Source organism: Tympanuchus pallidicinctus, unplaced genomic scaffold (genome assembly GCF_026119805.1).
Source record: "Tympanuchus pallidicinctus isolate F22 unplaced genomic scaffold, pur_lepc_1.0 scaffold16, whole genome shotgun sequence".
Taxonomy (NCBI): domain Eukaryota; kingdom Metazoa; phylum Chordata; class Aves; order Galliformes; family Phasianidae; genus Tympanuchus; species Tympanuchus pallidicinctus.
In genome coordinates, this window is record NW_026294679.1 from 19,219,428 (window position 1) to 19,235,458 (window position 16,031).

The 16,031-nt window shown below is 42.1% G+C and overlaps 2 protein-coding genes across 6 annotated transcripts in view; one reads left to right on the forward strand and one right to left on the reverse strand.

Moving 5' to 3' along the window:
- The first annotated feature begins 3 nt into the window (after positions 1–3).
- On the forward strand, positions 4–15,221 carry ANXA7 (annexin A7). 3 transcript variants are annotated; one of them, XM_052678202.1, is made up of 13 exons: positions 23–114; positions 3,777–3,831; positions 5,331–5,529; positions 5,837–5,935; positions 7,064–7,107; positions 8,049–8,151; positions 8,425–8,519; positions 9,761–9,874; positions 11,132–11,302; positions 12,763–12,933; positions 13,042–13,117; positions 14,276–14,388; positions 14,882–15,221. In XM_052678202.1, exons 2-13 carry the CDS (start codon positions 3,778–3,780, stop codon positions 15,002–15,004), a joined length of 1,362 nt encoding a protein of 453 aa, XP_052534162.1. In that variant the 5' UTR covers positions 23–114; position 3,777; the 3' UTR covers positions 15,005–15,221. The 3 variants fall into 3 exon arrangements, with proteins under 3 accessions (XP_052534164.1, XP_052534162.1, XP_052534163.1); XM_052678203.1 differs by having other exon boundaries at positions 7,067–7,107; XM_052678204.1 differs by lacking the exon at positions 5,331–5,529 and having other exon boundaries at positions 4–114.
- The window catches only part of PPP3CB (protein phosphatase 3 catalytic subunit beta), a 55,141-nt gene continuing 47,533 nt past the window's right edge, over positions 8,424–16,031 (reverse strand). The window contains exons 15-16 of one of the 3 annotated variants that reach the window (XR_008205370.1): positions 10,393–10,477; positions 8,424–9,119 (exon numbers count right to left, since the gene is read on the reverse strand). The gene's annotated coding sequence lies outside the window, so the exon portion shown is untranslated. Of the gene's footprint in view, positions 10,478–12,022; positions 12,388–16,031 lie in introns of those variants that run through there. The other 2 variants (XR_008205369.1, XR_008205368.1) reach the window with 2 other exon arrangements.

The following is a 16,031-nucleotide window of genomic DNA, read 5'->3' on the forward strand; positions in this document are numbered from 1 at the left end:
CGGGGCCGGGCCGGGGCGGACCCGGGGGCGGGGCGGGTCCCTCCCGGCCACACGGCCTCCATTTTGCGGTGTAGCTGCTGCAGAGAGGCCGGAGGCTCCGTGCTTTTCCCTCAGGTGAGGCGCCTAGGGGCGGGCAGGGGGAAGAAAGGCGATCAGCCCGGCGCCGCGCGCGCGTCCCCCGCCCCGGGCCCGGCCGCTCCCCGCGGGAGGCTGCGATGGGGCACGGCGGGACTCGGCGGCCGGCAGGTGCCCCGCCGGGGGAGGGCGCGGTCCGCTGGGGAGCGGGAACCAGGTCCCTCGCCACCTCAGGGCAAGTACCGAGAGCGGTACCGCCTCCGCGCGGACGGCCGGCCAACAGAGCCACGGCCCTGCGGCGAGAGCCCGCGGCGCTGCGTGACCGCACCGAGACGGGCGGCGGCTCCGGCCGCGGGCGGGGTCCTCCAGCCGCCGCAGGGCGGGATGCTGCCCGCGCCGAACCCCGCGTTACATCGCCGGAGTCGATCCCGTCCCGAGTCCCCGAAGCAAATAAAAACCGTCCGAACCTGCGATTCCGTCGAGAAAGGCCTGCGAAGCCTCGGGATGGTGGCTCCCATTGCCCTCCGCTGGGGGACGCCGAGGGAGGGCCGGTATCGGTGCCGGGCAGAGCCCGCCCTCCTGTCGGCCGTACGGGCGGCTGCGGCCTCTGCCCCGCTCCGCGGCCCTCGGGCTGAGCTCGGAGCGGGAGCAGGCGGTCCGAAATCAGGTACTGCTGTTGTGAATACTTGTATCTGTAAGACGGGATATGAGGAGAGCTGCTTCGGTACGCGCTGCTGTCCGGTCGGTGCGTTCTGAAGGGACTTCGGGTCCTGCTGTCGGAGAAGCCCGTATCGCCATACGGCACTGTGCAGCCGGCTGCGGAGCGCCTGCAGGGACCGGGGCTGAAGTCCTTACCTGACCCCTTCACCACAGTACGTCTGACCAAGAAAACGCTGTCACTTTTCTGAGTTACAAACACAAGAAATAGGAACTGGGGTCTTGACAGAGCTGGTGATCACACGAAACGCTGCCAATCCCGGTGCCGGCCCCAAAACGCACCAGCAGTTACCCACGTCCCAGAAATGGAACCCACGCGGTGCCAGTAAGGAAAGAGTTAAGCACTGCAACAGTCCGTGTACGTCACAGGTGTGCACGGGTGGGTGATCTGCTCATCACAAATACCGCCTTCCTTGCAAAGGAGGTTTGGAAACCAGAATCCTAAAAAGCTTTTGTGTCAGAATTTGTTTGACAGCGAATGGGGAACATGGCTGAAAAAACTGACTTCATTCTACATTAAGTATCTCATCAATCAATTTAAACACTGGTATGTTTCAGTACAGATAAAATACTGCTGGGTCCCACTTGTATACTAATTACACTTTGTACAGCTGTTGGAACAGGTGACCTGCAGCCACCGGCTGCTTGCTGCCTTACAAAAAGCAGTGTGAGCACAGGAGATGTGATACTGTGCACACCTGCCCGTTTTACAGGCTTCACCTTATTGCCTGCTTAACAGCATGACTTTGATTGAATTACACGGAGCATGAGGCTGCAATAGAGTGGAGGTTTTTAACGGCCAGTTTTGCTGACACTCTGTTTTCCCACTGAGTGGAAAGAGTGACACTGAAACCCAAAGGAAGTGTTGGCAGTTGTCTTCTTCCTGAAGGGAGCTGCAGCCCATGGTTAAGTAACAGAAGTGGAAGAAATGTGTGGAAAGCCAGAATGAAAAGTCAATGCACATAGCTGTCAGTAGTAGATAATGCACAGGTATTGCCCGTGTGCTTCTTCTGAGGGAAACATATGGCAATTAGCAGTGTTTATGATTAAAGTGTTTACAGTTATGATTTCCAAGTACACCTCACACAGTTCGTCTCCCTTTCTTACAAAGAAAGCCCCCTGAAGCAGTTCTCCTGCTTTATCACTGTGAGACCACATAGCTGTACTTATCTACAAGATTGCTTTGGCTCTCATTTGAACTAACCTGCTCTAAGTTTTAATGTTTTTCACAGTAAGTCAGAGGCATTTAAGGCAGCATTTGTGGAATTAGTGGTACAACACAGCAAGAAGATGGCTTTCGTCCATTTGTTTGCCTGTGGAATACCTAGGAATGTGAATAGTCAGTAACTGTATTACAATTCATTTTTGTATTTCCCATTTTCTTTGATTTGTGGCAGCTAGGACACTGCCTCATAAACATGCAATGAGTAACTCCCAGTGCCTGTCTTCTTCTGTTTCTAATCCCCCAGTCCTTCTATTAAAAAAAGGATTGAAATAGTTATTAGCAGGAAACAGAAATCTCCTGCACAAATGAAGTAATGCAGGAGGAGTACAGTAAGATGTGGGGTACTGGGGAAGTAGCTGGGAGCTGAACTCCTGCCTGGATGCTTCCTCATTTTGGTGTTTTGTTTGAGCGTGAGGGCAGTAGTATTTTGAAATAACAGAAATAATTCCATTGGCATAAAGTATTTGTAGGGAGGCTAAGATTGCTCTTTCTGCTCACAAATTTTGAAACAGCAGTTTCACTTATTTTTAAAGGATTTAAAAAATGAAACAGATCCCCTCCCTTTCCAGCCAGCAGCTCTTGCACAAGAAACAACACGCCTGGAGCTGCTGTGGAGGTCGGTTCTGTGTGAGGCCCCCACCCAGCAGCTCCTCCACCTCTTTCCCTCTTCAGTTATGCAAGACAGGAATGCCTCACGGAGGCATTTTTTGGCAGAACAGTCACTTGAAGACTGAAAGGCCTGCAGGCTCAGAAAACAAGCACTTGCAAAACTTTTCTATGCCCTTTTCTTCAATTTATTGTATGTCACGTGTAAGTTTGTATTGTGCTAATATAAACCTTCATCTATAGTGTTATCTTCTTATGCTTAAATAAGCTCTTTGGATTAAAATTCAGATCTTTGCAAATCTTTTTCATGGTGCACTGACCAGCACTGGGCGCAGTTTAATTCTGCAGGATGCACCATGTTATTACCATCAGGAAAAGAAACACTGAGTCATTTCTTATGTTTTGGAGACAGACAAATGTGGGATCTTAATAGGGACTCAAAGGTCAAAGTAATAGACGTGTGGCTACTGAACCACCCTGGTCCTCCCACACTTGAGCTGTCCTGCTTACTTGTCATACTTGTTACAGCTAGCATCAATTCTGGCTTGTGTTATTCAAGAAGTTAGAACTTCTTAGTTTAAACCCCATTATTTGATCTTTGAAATCATTTTGGTGCATGCATCTATTTCATAAGAACAGCCAAAAGCAGGCAAAAGATACATTTCTATTAGATGGTTCTCTGTGGGATAGATCAAGTACTATTCTCCTCTCAGGAGCTATTCCTGTGAGTGAAGGGGTGCAGGCTGACAGGATACAAGCATGGAATTGAGCCTAACTCTTCTGTCTCTGTTCTGACACAGGCTCAGCCCCTTCCTGCTGAGACTTCAAGCTCTGTAGCCTGTATTCCAGAATTACTTTTGGAGGTTCAGCACTCTTACTGTGCTTCAACATCTATCTGACCTAATTAAGGTAGCAAGTAATTACAAAGTTGATGATGCTTCTCTTCTGAATTCTGCTTGCTGTACTGTGTAAAAAAATAAAAAATTAAAAAAAAAAAAAAGGAAAAGGTTTGTGGTTTTGTAGCTGATGAGTACTTTTAGCAACACTGAATGAATTAACTGAGTTGCTCAAGTAACGTCACAGTTACTAAACCAACAAGTGGCAGCTACACACTCATGTAGTGACTGACAGGGAATTTTTTTTTTTCTTCCAGAATGTCATACCCAGGTTATCCCCCTTCTGGCTACCCTGCTTTCCCTGGCTACCCTGTAAGTATGGCTTTTACCTGTGTTGCATTCCCAGTGTATTTAGAGCCAACATCCCTTCTCACTGTGTGCACGTAAATAGCAGCTGTTTTTATCTACATATCCATCTCTGAGTGTGACTTTGCATTTATCTCAAATGAACTCCAAGAAGGAAGTCCGATACATATTTTATAATATCACCCATTGTTCCAGAGGGTGGGTGGCTGCTTCTTGTTTAGGTTGTTACCTTGATGTTTTTAGTCTTTTTCATTCTGTTTTGTTTTCTCATGCATACAGCTAACTACCTCAGCAAAATGGTGCTTTATTTATTGATTTATTTTTAAAGCATTGGTAATTGTTAACAAATATGAGGATCTTTAGGAACAGGGTATTGTCTGAACCAGTGTCTCCCAAACCACCTGTATGCCCACATCCTGGCCATTTCGTTCAGGAGTAAAGCTGCTGAGCAATCCAAGCTCAAGAACCCAGCTTTCCCACAACACTGAGTAAATATTTTTCTGAGGATATTGGACACTTTAACTTGACTTTGACCCCCAGTCCTTCAGCCACAGTACTTTATTCCACCTTCAGTTCATGACTGAATGGACTGAAAACTCCAGTGAAACTGGAAGGCCTGGAATGTATCAGGCATGGTTGATGTTGCAGTGTTTTGTTTTGTTTTTTCAAAGCTCGACACAATTTCGTGCTTTAATTGGTAAGGCACCGAACATAACGTAATTGTGGCAATTCTATTTATGTAGTACTTGACTTAAAATGGAGCTCAGCCTATGTCCCATAAAATAGTGAAAAACTCAAAGTATATGCAGTAAATTCTTCAGTTATTTTGCTTTACAATTTACCCAGACTCCCTCTGAAACACCAAAGTCAGTCAGACTAAAGAGATAACTGTGTCAGAAGCCAGACTTTCTTAACTTTGGGATTTCTTTACCCTATTCAACGTTCTGCTGAACCCTCACAATTGTCTCTGTTCATTGCAAGGGAGTTGGACTACATGACATCTAAGTTCCCTTCTAACTCAAATGATACTATGATTATTTTTTAAGCTGGCATCTAAAATCTAGCAGCTTCGGTTCACAAATTTAAAAGACCATGTAGATGCCAGAGTAGCCATGCTAGGTTTTCTAGTCTGCAATAGTGCAAAAAGTCAATGTGAAATTATTTTCGGTAATATTGATAGTCATCCTAGCAGGCCTATGGGATCCAAACCTTGGATTTGCAAATCTAAATCCTATTAAAATCTTTTTGTTGAGTCTGGCTGAACAAAAGGAAGGGGATCTTCCTGGGCACAATGGTGTGGTGGTGGGCCTTTGAGCTAGATTTTACTGCTAGGGAGATGCATCAGAGGACCCAGCCAGAAGGCCCGTGTCTAGGTTTAGGGAATGCTGCTGCTGCTCCTAAGAGCTAAACCTAATCACATTATTACACATATATGGACATTTTAGTAGCTTGAGTTTTCACTCTGTAATAGAGTACAGACATCTCGTGGGTTCTTTGTATTTCAGCCCACAGGACAGGAGTCTGTCTATCCGCCCGCTGGGCAGTACACCTACCCTGCTGCTCCTGGAGGATATCCTCCAGCAGGAGGAGGGAGCTTTCCTGCAGCACCACCCAGTGCTGGGTATCCAGAGGCAGGAGGATATCCTGCCCCAGGGGGCTTCCCTGGAGCTCCCCAGGCTGGAGGAATGCCATCTTATCCTGGAGGTAAGATCCAGCCCTTGGGAGTTATTTCTGTTGTAACCAAGTCTTTGTGCTCGGGAAAGTAGTAAAGAAAAGCAAGCGATTGTTCAGTGATCAATTTAGGCAGCAGGGTCTAGACAGCCAGATTGCTACCTACCAATAAGTACCTGCATGCTAATAGCAGAGTTTTGATGGCTTTGGGTTGTGAGCCACTGCATAGATAGAGAGAAAAGAAACAATCTCTTGTGCAGCTCAATGCTGTGGCTCATGTTGTGCCAGAAACCAGAAATGCTGTGTGCTAAAATCTGTTATCTGCTCCTAACTCCCACAGGCCCTGGGTTTGGCGTGCCTCCCTCTGGCCCTGGCTTTGGTGGCTATCCCCAGCCTCCTGCCCAAAGCTATGGTGGAGGTGGACCAGCACAAATTCCTGGTATGTGGATGCTTCCGTGCCATATGTATGCTACATCAAGAATCCAAGGCTAAACCAAGAGATCCCAAGATAGATAGTAAGAAAAAAAAAATAGGCCCTTACCTTTGTTACTGTTAGCCATTGAGGTCTGAATGCTGTGCGTGTCCTTTCACCTTTCCTGACAAGTGAAGAGCAGGTGAGAATCACCTTTATGTGCTGCATTCAAAAGGGATGGCTGTCAGTGCTTAACGATCATTGGTTAGGTGCTTATCCTTCTTCAAACTGCACTTATCTGACCAGAAATGTTAAATTGGGAATCCACACTCAACAGATATCTGGTAGTTCTGCTCATCTCAGAGACATGGATATATTTTTCAGGAACCTGAGCAGATATGTGTTCACAGTGATCCCAGGAATTACGAGGGAGTGGAAAGGAGAATGCACACCGTTGCTTAAACCCAGTGCATTGTTCTTCATGCTTTGAGTAGTCAGTTACCATCAAAAACATTTTTGTCCTGGGATGTCAGTTGCGTCTGCAAGAAATTCAGAGCAGCAAACTTTCTTTTAATGATTGTTTCACTGACTTTAATAATTAAGCTGCCATTAAAACAACATTAACTGTGCATATGCACTATAGATAAAAATAAAATATCAGTTTTAAAAAGTGGTTGCATCTTTTGTATTCACAATGATTTTGAACATGAAATGAGATTTCTTCAGTTCTTGCACCAGTGAATTCTCAGCATTTGTTGTTAATATGTTGTAGACATTTTAACATAAATAAAATGACTCTGCCAGAGAGCATGGGACGTGCATTCCTCATTTGCATGGATCATCTTGGCTTTCATCAACGGCAGCCATATTTAATAAGGAGAGATTCTTCCAGCTCTCACAGCACCAGTAAATTTAGCATTTTTATTAGTGCCTCACTAAAGTATCTACCAGAATGCTTCGTGATTGCTTCTTCCCACTGTTCTCAATGGCAAGAGCTTCAGTTATAGGTATTGTTACTTAGCACATAGGTTATTGCTGTGGTAGACCTGTAACTTACCATGTCTATAAATGGTTTTACTTTCAGCTTAATTAGCATTTATATAATAAGAAGAAACATAATTAATCTGTTTATTTTGTTATTTCATTCATTTTCAGTAGGCTATCCTGGTGGACAAGCACCATCACCAACACCTGGTCCGGTATGTGCTGTGTGCTTTTTTTATCTTAATATAATAAGATCTTAATGTTGCTTCTCTATTTTTTTCACCTTGCTGTTAGTGGGAGATTGGGTGTATGGCAAATATTAGGGAGGAGGCCTGGATACGAGCTGGGGATGCGTCACAGACAAACAGGCACTGATGGCTGAAAATGTATTCTGATATTATTAATAAAGGTTGTTTAATAACAGTCCCTTATTTTGTCCCCAGTGCAAGGAAGAATTGCTATTAGAGGCAGTTCTGGGCAAAGGGGAACTCAGGTAATACAACCCTGAACGTCACTGCATCACTGCAGCACTCAGGTTGTCTATCATAGAATTTCAGAGGGGCTTTCTGCTAAAGGGAAAAAAGGAAAAAAACCCAAACAGAGTATGCATCTTGCCATGCAGAAAAGTAATTGATTTGTTGACATTGCTTTCAATAGGATCAACAGGATTCCGATTTACTCTATAATTTGAATAATTAATTGAAAGTAATAAAATTTAAGCTGTCATGTATTTGCCTACAGGCATTTTAATACAGCGTTTCTCAATGAGTTTGATATGAAAGGATATGAATTGGTCCTACATTATCAACTGTTTAACACTGACAAACTTTCCTTTGGTGTAAAAGCAGCAATGACGTCATTGCAGAGTTCCTGGCCACACTCAGAATACACCCCAAACAAAACCATCAGTCAGTATCTCTGTATGCTCACCATGCAGGCCTGCATAAAGGCATTGCTCTGGCAGTGGTGGTCGACCAAAGCTGTTCAACACAACTGTCACCCTGATTTTGTGTCAGAGAAAAATGGTGAGCCAGCAGAACAAGTGGAACAAACCATTCTGTGGCTCCTCCCTCTGAAGTACTCACTGCTAAGCAGTTATTTAAAGTTGAATTAGTATTGTGCAGGATTGCTAGTTATACATCGCTTTTGTTTTCAGCCTGCAGCAATGGCTCAGTATACTCAGGGCACAATTCAAGCTGCTCCAAACTTTGATGCTGGAAGGGATGCAGAAATTCTGCGCAAAGCTATGAAAGGTTTTGGTAAGTAAGCAACAGGCATTACATTTGTAACGTGTCAATGCCATTTGGTGCTTCAGTTTGTATCTAACCATAAAGGTATTCATTTTTCCAAAAGCTTATCAGAAGTCACACCAAAAGAGATTTAGTAGACTCTAAGTTACAAAGAAAATTTGGTAAACACACTTAAATGATATTCATGCACTTATTATATAACTATGCAAAAATGTGAGATTAAAAAATGCACTGCCTTAGATGGATTATTACAAGTTCTCCCATTGCTGTTCTGTTTCCAAGGGACTGATGAGAAGGCTATCATTGATGTTGTATCTAACCGCTCCAATGACCAAAGGCAAAAAATCAAGGCAGCTTTCAAGACGATGTATGGCAAGGTACGTTCAGTAAACAAAACCCATCATTTCAGCTGATGTGTAACTGCCTAATTGCATTTTAGTCCTGGAGAGTGGTTTGGGGCATTTATTAAATGCACCTCTTTGGGTTATATTTTTCACTGCATACCATGTAGACACCTGGTATTCAAGCGTTCTGATACCTGGTAGAAGTGAAGGCATACGGCAGTCTGGCAAGGTCCCTCAGCAAAGCAGAAACTTTTCTGAGTTGACAGTACTTAGAAGACAGAAATTAATTGAGATTAAACTGTCTTATTGTATGATGTTCCTGAGGTTTTGTGCACAAATATTAGTGCTGAAATAACTTTTTTTTTTCCCACTAAAAAGCCAACTGATAAATTGGTTGAGGATCACTGCTAAGGCACAGCACGCTGGAGTAACTCAGCTCCATGCCATTATTGCTGTAACTCTGCTCACCTGAAAATTGCAGACCGTCTACTCCTGTTGCCCCCTTTATGATACATAATGGAAGGTTCTTTTCCAAAGGAGTCTGTCTTGCAGACACCTGCTTTCAAATCATTTCTTTTCTGTGCTTTTTGCTGTGGTGAAATCTTACATTTTTATCTGCTTAGTAGCACTACTCTGAAAGAATCACAGAATCCTTAAAAGTTAGAAAAGACCTTGAAAATCAAGTCCAACCGTCAACACGTCACCACTGTGCCCACTGATCACATCCCTCAGTGCCACATCCCCACATCTCCTGCAGGGACAGCGACTCCACCACCTCCCTGGGCAGTCCATTCCTGTGCACTGCTGCTCCTTCAGAGAAGAAATTTTTTATAATATCCAACTTGAATCTCCCTGAAAAAATCAGCTCTTTCCCCACCGGGCTGAACTTGTTGGTTCGTATCTAAAATACGATAAGTAATTCTGCAAGTAACTGGAGTTGTAGGGTTGGAAATACTTGATGCAGGAAGGAACTGAACTCAGCACTCCTTCCTCAGTGAGCACTCCAGTCACTACAGAGTTATGGATGTGTGCTGCTATCTGTTTTACCAGTATTCTCAAAGAGGGGAGCGATGGCCGTGCTCTTGGTGGATATTAGGGATTCTCAGGAGATGGATAACAATGTAATGTACTGTAGCAAACAAAAGCAGAAGCTCATCAGCTGCTCTAATCTGGGCGTGTGTGTGAAAATTTGTGCCACTTGAACAATGTGTTAAGAGTAATTTGTAGCTCACATATTATATAACAATGGCCTTTTTGTGCTTCTAATTGGACAGGATTTAATTAAAGACCTGAAGTCTGAATTAAGTGGAAATGTGGAAGAACTGATCCTGGCACTCTTCATGCCTAGAACTTACTATGATGCCTGGAGTTTACGTCATGCAATGAAGGTATGGTTCTCCTGTGAACAAAATAATTCAAAACCATCTAAAAATGCTCATTCAAGAAAACAAAATACCTGATCTCTGCACTGTTGAAAAATCTTGCGGAAAACAAATTTAGGGACTGTTGAGGTTAGAATTCTTCTCTGCTGCATGTGCCAGTACTGCAGGATTGGTCAGTTTGCAGCAGCTGTCCAGCAGGGAATGAATGCTGCACGATTGAATTTTATTCTCTGCCCCTCTCTTGGTCATTCTTTTTGCTAGAACCTAATGAGAGCCAGAGTTCTTTTAACCAATAAGCACTGTTTACACTGAAGTTGCATACCTCTCCCTGCTGGAAACAAGCCATAGCTACTAACTGATAGTTTTAGATAACCTAATTTTTTTTTAACAGGACAAAAATGAAGGAGTATTTTCTTAAGGTCAGGGGATGCAAGTATCTCTTTGGGTGTTAAATCCACATTAGGGGTTAGGTGAGCAAGCTGATTTAACCTTCTAACTCAGGTAAACTGGTATGTCCAACTTACCTGAATTCCTTGCTCGAGTGGCAGCAGCTAGCAGGTGGCTGACTACTGGAAACAAGTCACTTAAATCAGATAGCAATGCAGATCTCTAAAGAATATGGAGCACAAATGAAGATCTAGCTTTAGTGGGGGCAAGACCTACACAACCATTTAAAAAAATTAACCATGTTACAGTACTACTCAGAAGGTTCATATAGATTTAAGCCTACGCAATCCTTGCCCGAATAGTGATGGTCATGCCAGCGGATGTGTCTGTACTCAGAACCCCCAGTTAAATTCTATCCTGAGCAGAGGAAACCAGCTATGAAAAGTTTCTGCTGGTCCTCCATGCAGAGGAACCAGTCACCTTTGGAATAAGAAACTCACCTTCAGAGTATTTATATGCATATGTCTGACTTTAAGGGCTATCAGAAGGCTCTGCCTTCCTCCAATATGTTCCCAGAATAAGGTTGCCAAATCATTTTTTCATTTTCTTCTTAAACCTACACTCTGTTACCTATGGCTGACATTGCCATAGTAGACAGGGTATTATTTTAAGCCAGTGCAGAACTGAGCATTTCAGAAATCTTCATTCCACGTTCAGCATTTGGTGAACTTGGTGCTTTCACACCAACTAGAACACTGTTCTTACAATAGGAATCGTATTCTCTTTTAAAATAACAGCTGGTTGCTTATTTTTACAGTCGAACAAAATGAAGTAGGTAGTGCTCTGTAGTTACGCCTTCTTTTGCTTTGCCTACAGGGAGCAGGCACGCAGGAGAGAGTGCTGATAGAGATCCTTTGCACAAGGACAAACCAGGAAATACGAGAAATAGTGAACTGCTATAAATCAGAATTTGGAAGGGACATCGAACAAGACATCAGAGCAGACACTTCTGGACACTTTGAACGGTTACTTGTATCTATGTGCCAAGTGAGACAATTTTTACTTTTAAGACATGCACGTGCATTCCTTGCATATATCCATAATTGTTCCATTAATGAATTGCCTGTGCCTGCTTAGCCAGAGACTGAAGCCAGCCCTAGACTAATTTCCTTTCTAACAAGATACAACACCTCAACTCCTCCTCAAGGAAGAATTCCTTCTTATCTATATGACATATTGAGCGACTTAATCGAGCACTCTGTATTCCCCACAGAAGATCTGTGTAAATACTTTGAGCAGATGCTCAAATAGCACATGCTACAAGCAGTGCTCCACGCTGCTGTTAAAGCCAGGTGCTTCTTTTTTTTTTGCGTAACATTATTTGGGTAATTTTGTTAGGATGACCTTTATAGCACGTAAAATATCTGTGAGAGTTCCCTCAAACAAAACATCACCTTCCAAATCACATTGTAACCCTCCCTTCAGATAACCAGCAGTACACGTGTGCTACCACTACACTCCTGTGAACACTGAAGGCTGCTTATCTCATGTTATTTACTGGGGCTCTTTTTGTACTGAAGAACAGTAACTTGCTGTTATCCATGTTTAGAAAGAAATACACAGCACGTGCAACTTCCCACATTTTTCTGATACACCTGCCTTGAATTTCTACGACTCTTCTCTACTCTGTTTGCTTCTACCTTTATGAGAGTTCAGCTATTCACCAGGCATTTGAGTTACAAAATCAAAGTCCACAAGAAAGCAAAGCTTGAAGCTCATGCTAATTTTTATTTTGATAAATCCAGTACAGTAACTGACAACCACATACTTTAAATATTATATTAACAGCTACAGACACAATAGTATTTAAGAGTGTGTATTTAGCCTACTCAGCCAATACATTTAGCAGCATCCATCCATGCACTGTGCAGCAAGAATGCAAATCCCAAAGCGCATAAAATGTCACATAAGCCCTACTTGACATATTACAACTATAATAAATATTTTCTGGATACATTCATAGTTGAAATTAGCAATTCTAAATATAATATAGGACCTGAGATATTTCAGGTGTGCATATTCAGAAAGGTAATTCATTAGTTCATTTAGGAAGATTCATTGCAACTTGAAGCCTAGAAACAAATCAAGAGAAAGCTTTCATTATTAAATAAAATAGAGAATTGAGTGCAGTTCCTGAAAAAGACCAGATGAAAATGTATTCATAGGTGAAGCAACATATGAGTGTGTATGTATATATATACAAATACACACGCAGTATATCCACAGTTTAAACCAAACCCTACTGACAAAGTTTTGGGCCACAATTATATTTTTTCTAAGAAATATTAATCCAAATAATAGTTTTAAAGCAATGTAATGTATTTCTCACTGGTATCACTCATCCTACTTCAAGCTTCGGAGATACACGCTTGGGGTCTGTACTCCAAGCAGTGAAAGCACAGCTTCTCTGTGCTACTTCATTTGACTTCTGCTAACCTTGCTTTTAGGGTAACCGGGATGAGAATCAAACCGTGGATTATCAAAAAGCTCAAGAAGATGCTCAGCGTCTTTACCAAGCAGGTGAAGGAAAACTCGGGACGGATGAATCTTGCTTTAATATGGTGCTGGCAAGCAGAAGTTTTCCCCAGTTGAGAGCAACAGCTGAGGCGTATTCCAGGGTAGGAATTCTTCACTGACTTCAAATGAGTTTGGTCAGCATATTTTGAACTAAGGTTCCAAATGTTGCTGCATTTCGTGATCCACAAGTTGATCTCATTTATTTGTAGATTGCTAATCGTGACTTAGCAAGCAGCATTGATCGAGAATTTTCTGGAAATGTGGAACGTGGCTTGAAGGCTATTTGTAAGTGATACTTTCTTCCTTACTCTTATCCCCTAAGAATTTAATTTTCTAAAAGTAATTGAGGAAGAATCCAATTCAGCACTGGCCATATGGCAAATGAATATACAATCTGAGACTCTATTACTACAAAAGTAACTTTAATTATTCAGATTACTCACTTTGCACTTGGAGGAAACAGACATCTAGCTGGTGGTTTGAAGCCAGAGAAGGTTACACAGAAACTACTTGTCTAGAAAGACATGTGACTACACAGAAGCAAGGGACACTGCTTAGCACTGGTGGTTCTGTGTTTCAGAGCCCTGCAAAATGAAGCCAGTGCCACTAACAGAGGCAGAGATAGCTGAACCACCCCACATGTGATCTCAGACCCACCATGAAGCTACTTTTAGGCATGGTTCACTCTACAATCCTCTGCCACCACCTACCCCTCAAAAGCTCAACATTTCTGAGGAAAGCATTACCAGAAGAGAAGACCTGTTCTGATTTCACTAATCCCTGCCAACTTCTAGAAAAGCATTTCAAATTTGTTATGACTTCTGACAGGATCAGTATGAGTTACTGAAGTGAAACCAGTACTCTGCACACCAGCTCTACCACTGTTTACCAAACTGACAGCATGTCTGCAACCATAGTGATTAAAAGCTATCATACTAAATAAGTTCTTCCCAGACTATATTCTACTCAAGTTCTGCAGGAAAAAATGATCCCTGAGGATCACATAGAAGAAAAAAACAGTAAAAAAAAAATCTAACAGATTTAGCAGATTCTGTAGCTATTTGTGAATGAAAACTATTTACTTTTGTACTTTTGTTACTGGGGCCTAGCAATGGAACACCAGTAAAAGTGCTCATATCCTGGTACCAGCTATGTAAGGAAAAGAACTGGAAACAACCTGTTTGAGAATTAAGGTTTCAGTCACCTGTAAAAAGCACTTTCAGAAAAATTAACTGGTAATATCTACAACTTTTCTTGTGAAGTAATAACTCATTTGTTCAGCTTCAAAATAAACCCACTTTAGCAAAACAGTTACTGTAATCCAGAATAACAGAATCTGTATTGACAGCTACCTGCAGCTGACTACAACATAAATCCTGAACTGATCCTGCCAGTATCACTGTACAATACTGGAACTAATCCTAAGAATATACCTTATTGCAGTGCAATGCGCCTTCGATCGCCCAGCCTTTTTTGCAGAAAGGCTTTATCATTCTATGAAAGGAGCTGGCACAGATGATTCTACCCTCATCAGAATTGTAGTCACTCGCAGTGAGGTAAGAAACCTTCTCCTCTGTAGCTTTCCACTCCTTGTGAGGTCTATCTTCTCTAACCACCTTTTTATGCAGTCCTTCTTTCACAGCTGTAGCAATCATGCATTGCAGTAAAGCTTCTATCCATTTCAGATTTAAATGAACAAAGTTTTGAAGTCAAGTTTCATAGAATAATTTAAGTCTCTGGCTAAATAGCAATGCTGCTTGTCTTCCTTTCTCATTGTGGTTGTTTGCCCATGTAGCAGAAAAGCATCTCAACTTCAACTCTATGAAGTCAGGATACTACCGTGCTACCAAAGCAAGGAACAAGCCAGCCTCTGCTTTGGGAGCAGCTGTAGAGGGACCAGTTGGCTTGTACAAATTACAGAACTGATCAGTTGCACACTGCACCCTTGACTTGTGTTCAGTGTGAGGAAAGAGATGCACAGTTATATCTAGGAGTTAGAATTATACTTTGTATTTAAGTCTCACACTTTCTTTTATCTTCTTTGCACAGATTGATCTGGTGCAAATTAAACAGAAGTTCACAGAAATGTATCAGAAGACTCTGGCTACAATGATAGCAAGTGATACAAGCGGCGATTACAGGCGTTTGCTACTGGCAATTGTTGGTCAATAGAAGACAGTTACCTGGCTGTTTGTTTTCTTTTTTAAAACAAACCGAAGGACATGTAACATGCTTCATGCAGACACCGACTACTCTTGTGCGTAAAAGAATAACATATAATCAAACACGCCTTCTTGGTGATTCATTAAGCTTTTTGCACTTACACTTGCCTTAATTTACAGCACCTATTACTCTTTATTGTATAATAAAAGATATATCTTGTCTACTAGCCCTAAGCCTTAGGTTTGTTTGTTTTACCCAGACAAAACCACCTCCCCTCTTACAAACTCCTGCATAATTACTTCCTTGAAATCTCTAAACTTAACTACAGAGCTAACTGCAGATGACAAAAAAAAAAAAAAATGTTCTCTAATAAGAATTATTTTCTGTCTTCCCCTCCTAACGTTGAAAAAAGCAGCAAGTGCTCAGTTTAAGTCACACTGTACAGTTTAAGCACCTTGGCAGAAGATGACTATGCCTTCTCTATGTAAGTTCTTTAATTAGTTATGATTAGGAGGTAGTTAGCATTGTGCTTAAGGCAGCAATAGAAAGGAGAAGCAATTTCAAATCTAATTTTGAAGTACTGCCTTGTAAAAAAGTGGGTTATATTGTTCTTTCATTGTTCCGTAATTTGCTGTAAGCAAATACTAACACTACAGAACATGTGTTAATCCAAGTTGAAAGTGACAGCGACACACAATACAAATGATGCAGCAATGGTTTCAGAGGATTAAGGAAAACAGAAAACCAGCTTTGAGTAGTGCATTTGTTTTTATAGAAAACCACGCTGTATCTGTCCCCAGCCATAAATTTAATGGAAGCATGAAGTCCAGCAGCTAACAATGAGTTTCCTAACATTTCTAAGCAATGCTTTAACTAGTGAATATCGTATATAGGCCTCACATACAAAACGCAAAGCTCTTTTTTTCTTACCCCTCTAACAAAACCAGTAGCAGCTGGTAGAATCCATTCTTATATGGCAAATCTTTCATTGTACACACGTAATAAAAGTATTTGTAAAACAGTAACAGATAAAAAA

Bases quoted from the DNA above. Each gene is read 5' to 3' on its own strand.
- ANXA7 (XM_052678202.1), top strand. From the start codon at position 3,778: ATGTCATACCCAGGTTATCCCCCTTCTGGCTACCCTGCTTTCCCTGGC. The intron at 7,108-8,048 runs GTATGTGCTGTG...TTTTGTTTTCAG, and splicing joins CATCACCAACACCTGGTCCG to CCTGCAGCAATGGCTCAGTA. The intron at 8,520-9,760 runs GTACGTTCAGTA...CTAATTGGACAG, and splicing joins TCAAGACGATGTATGGCAAG to GATTTAATTAAAGACCTGAA.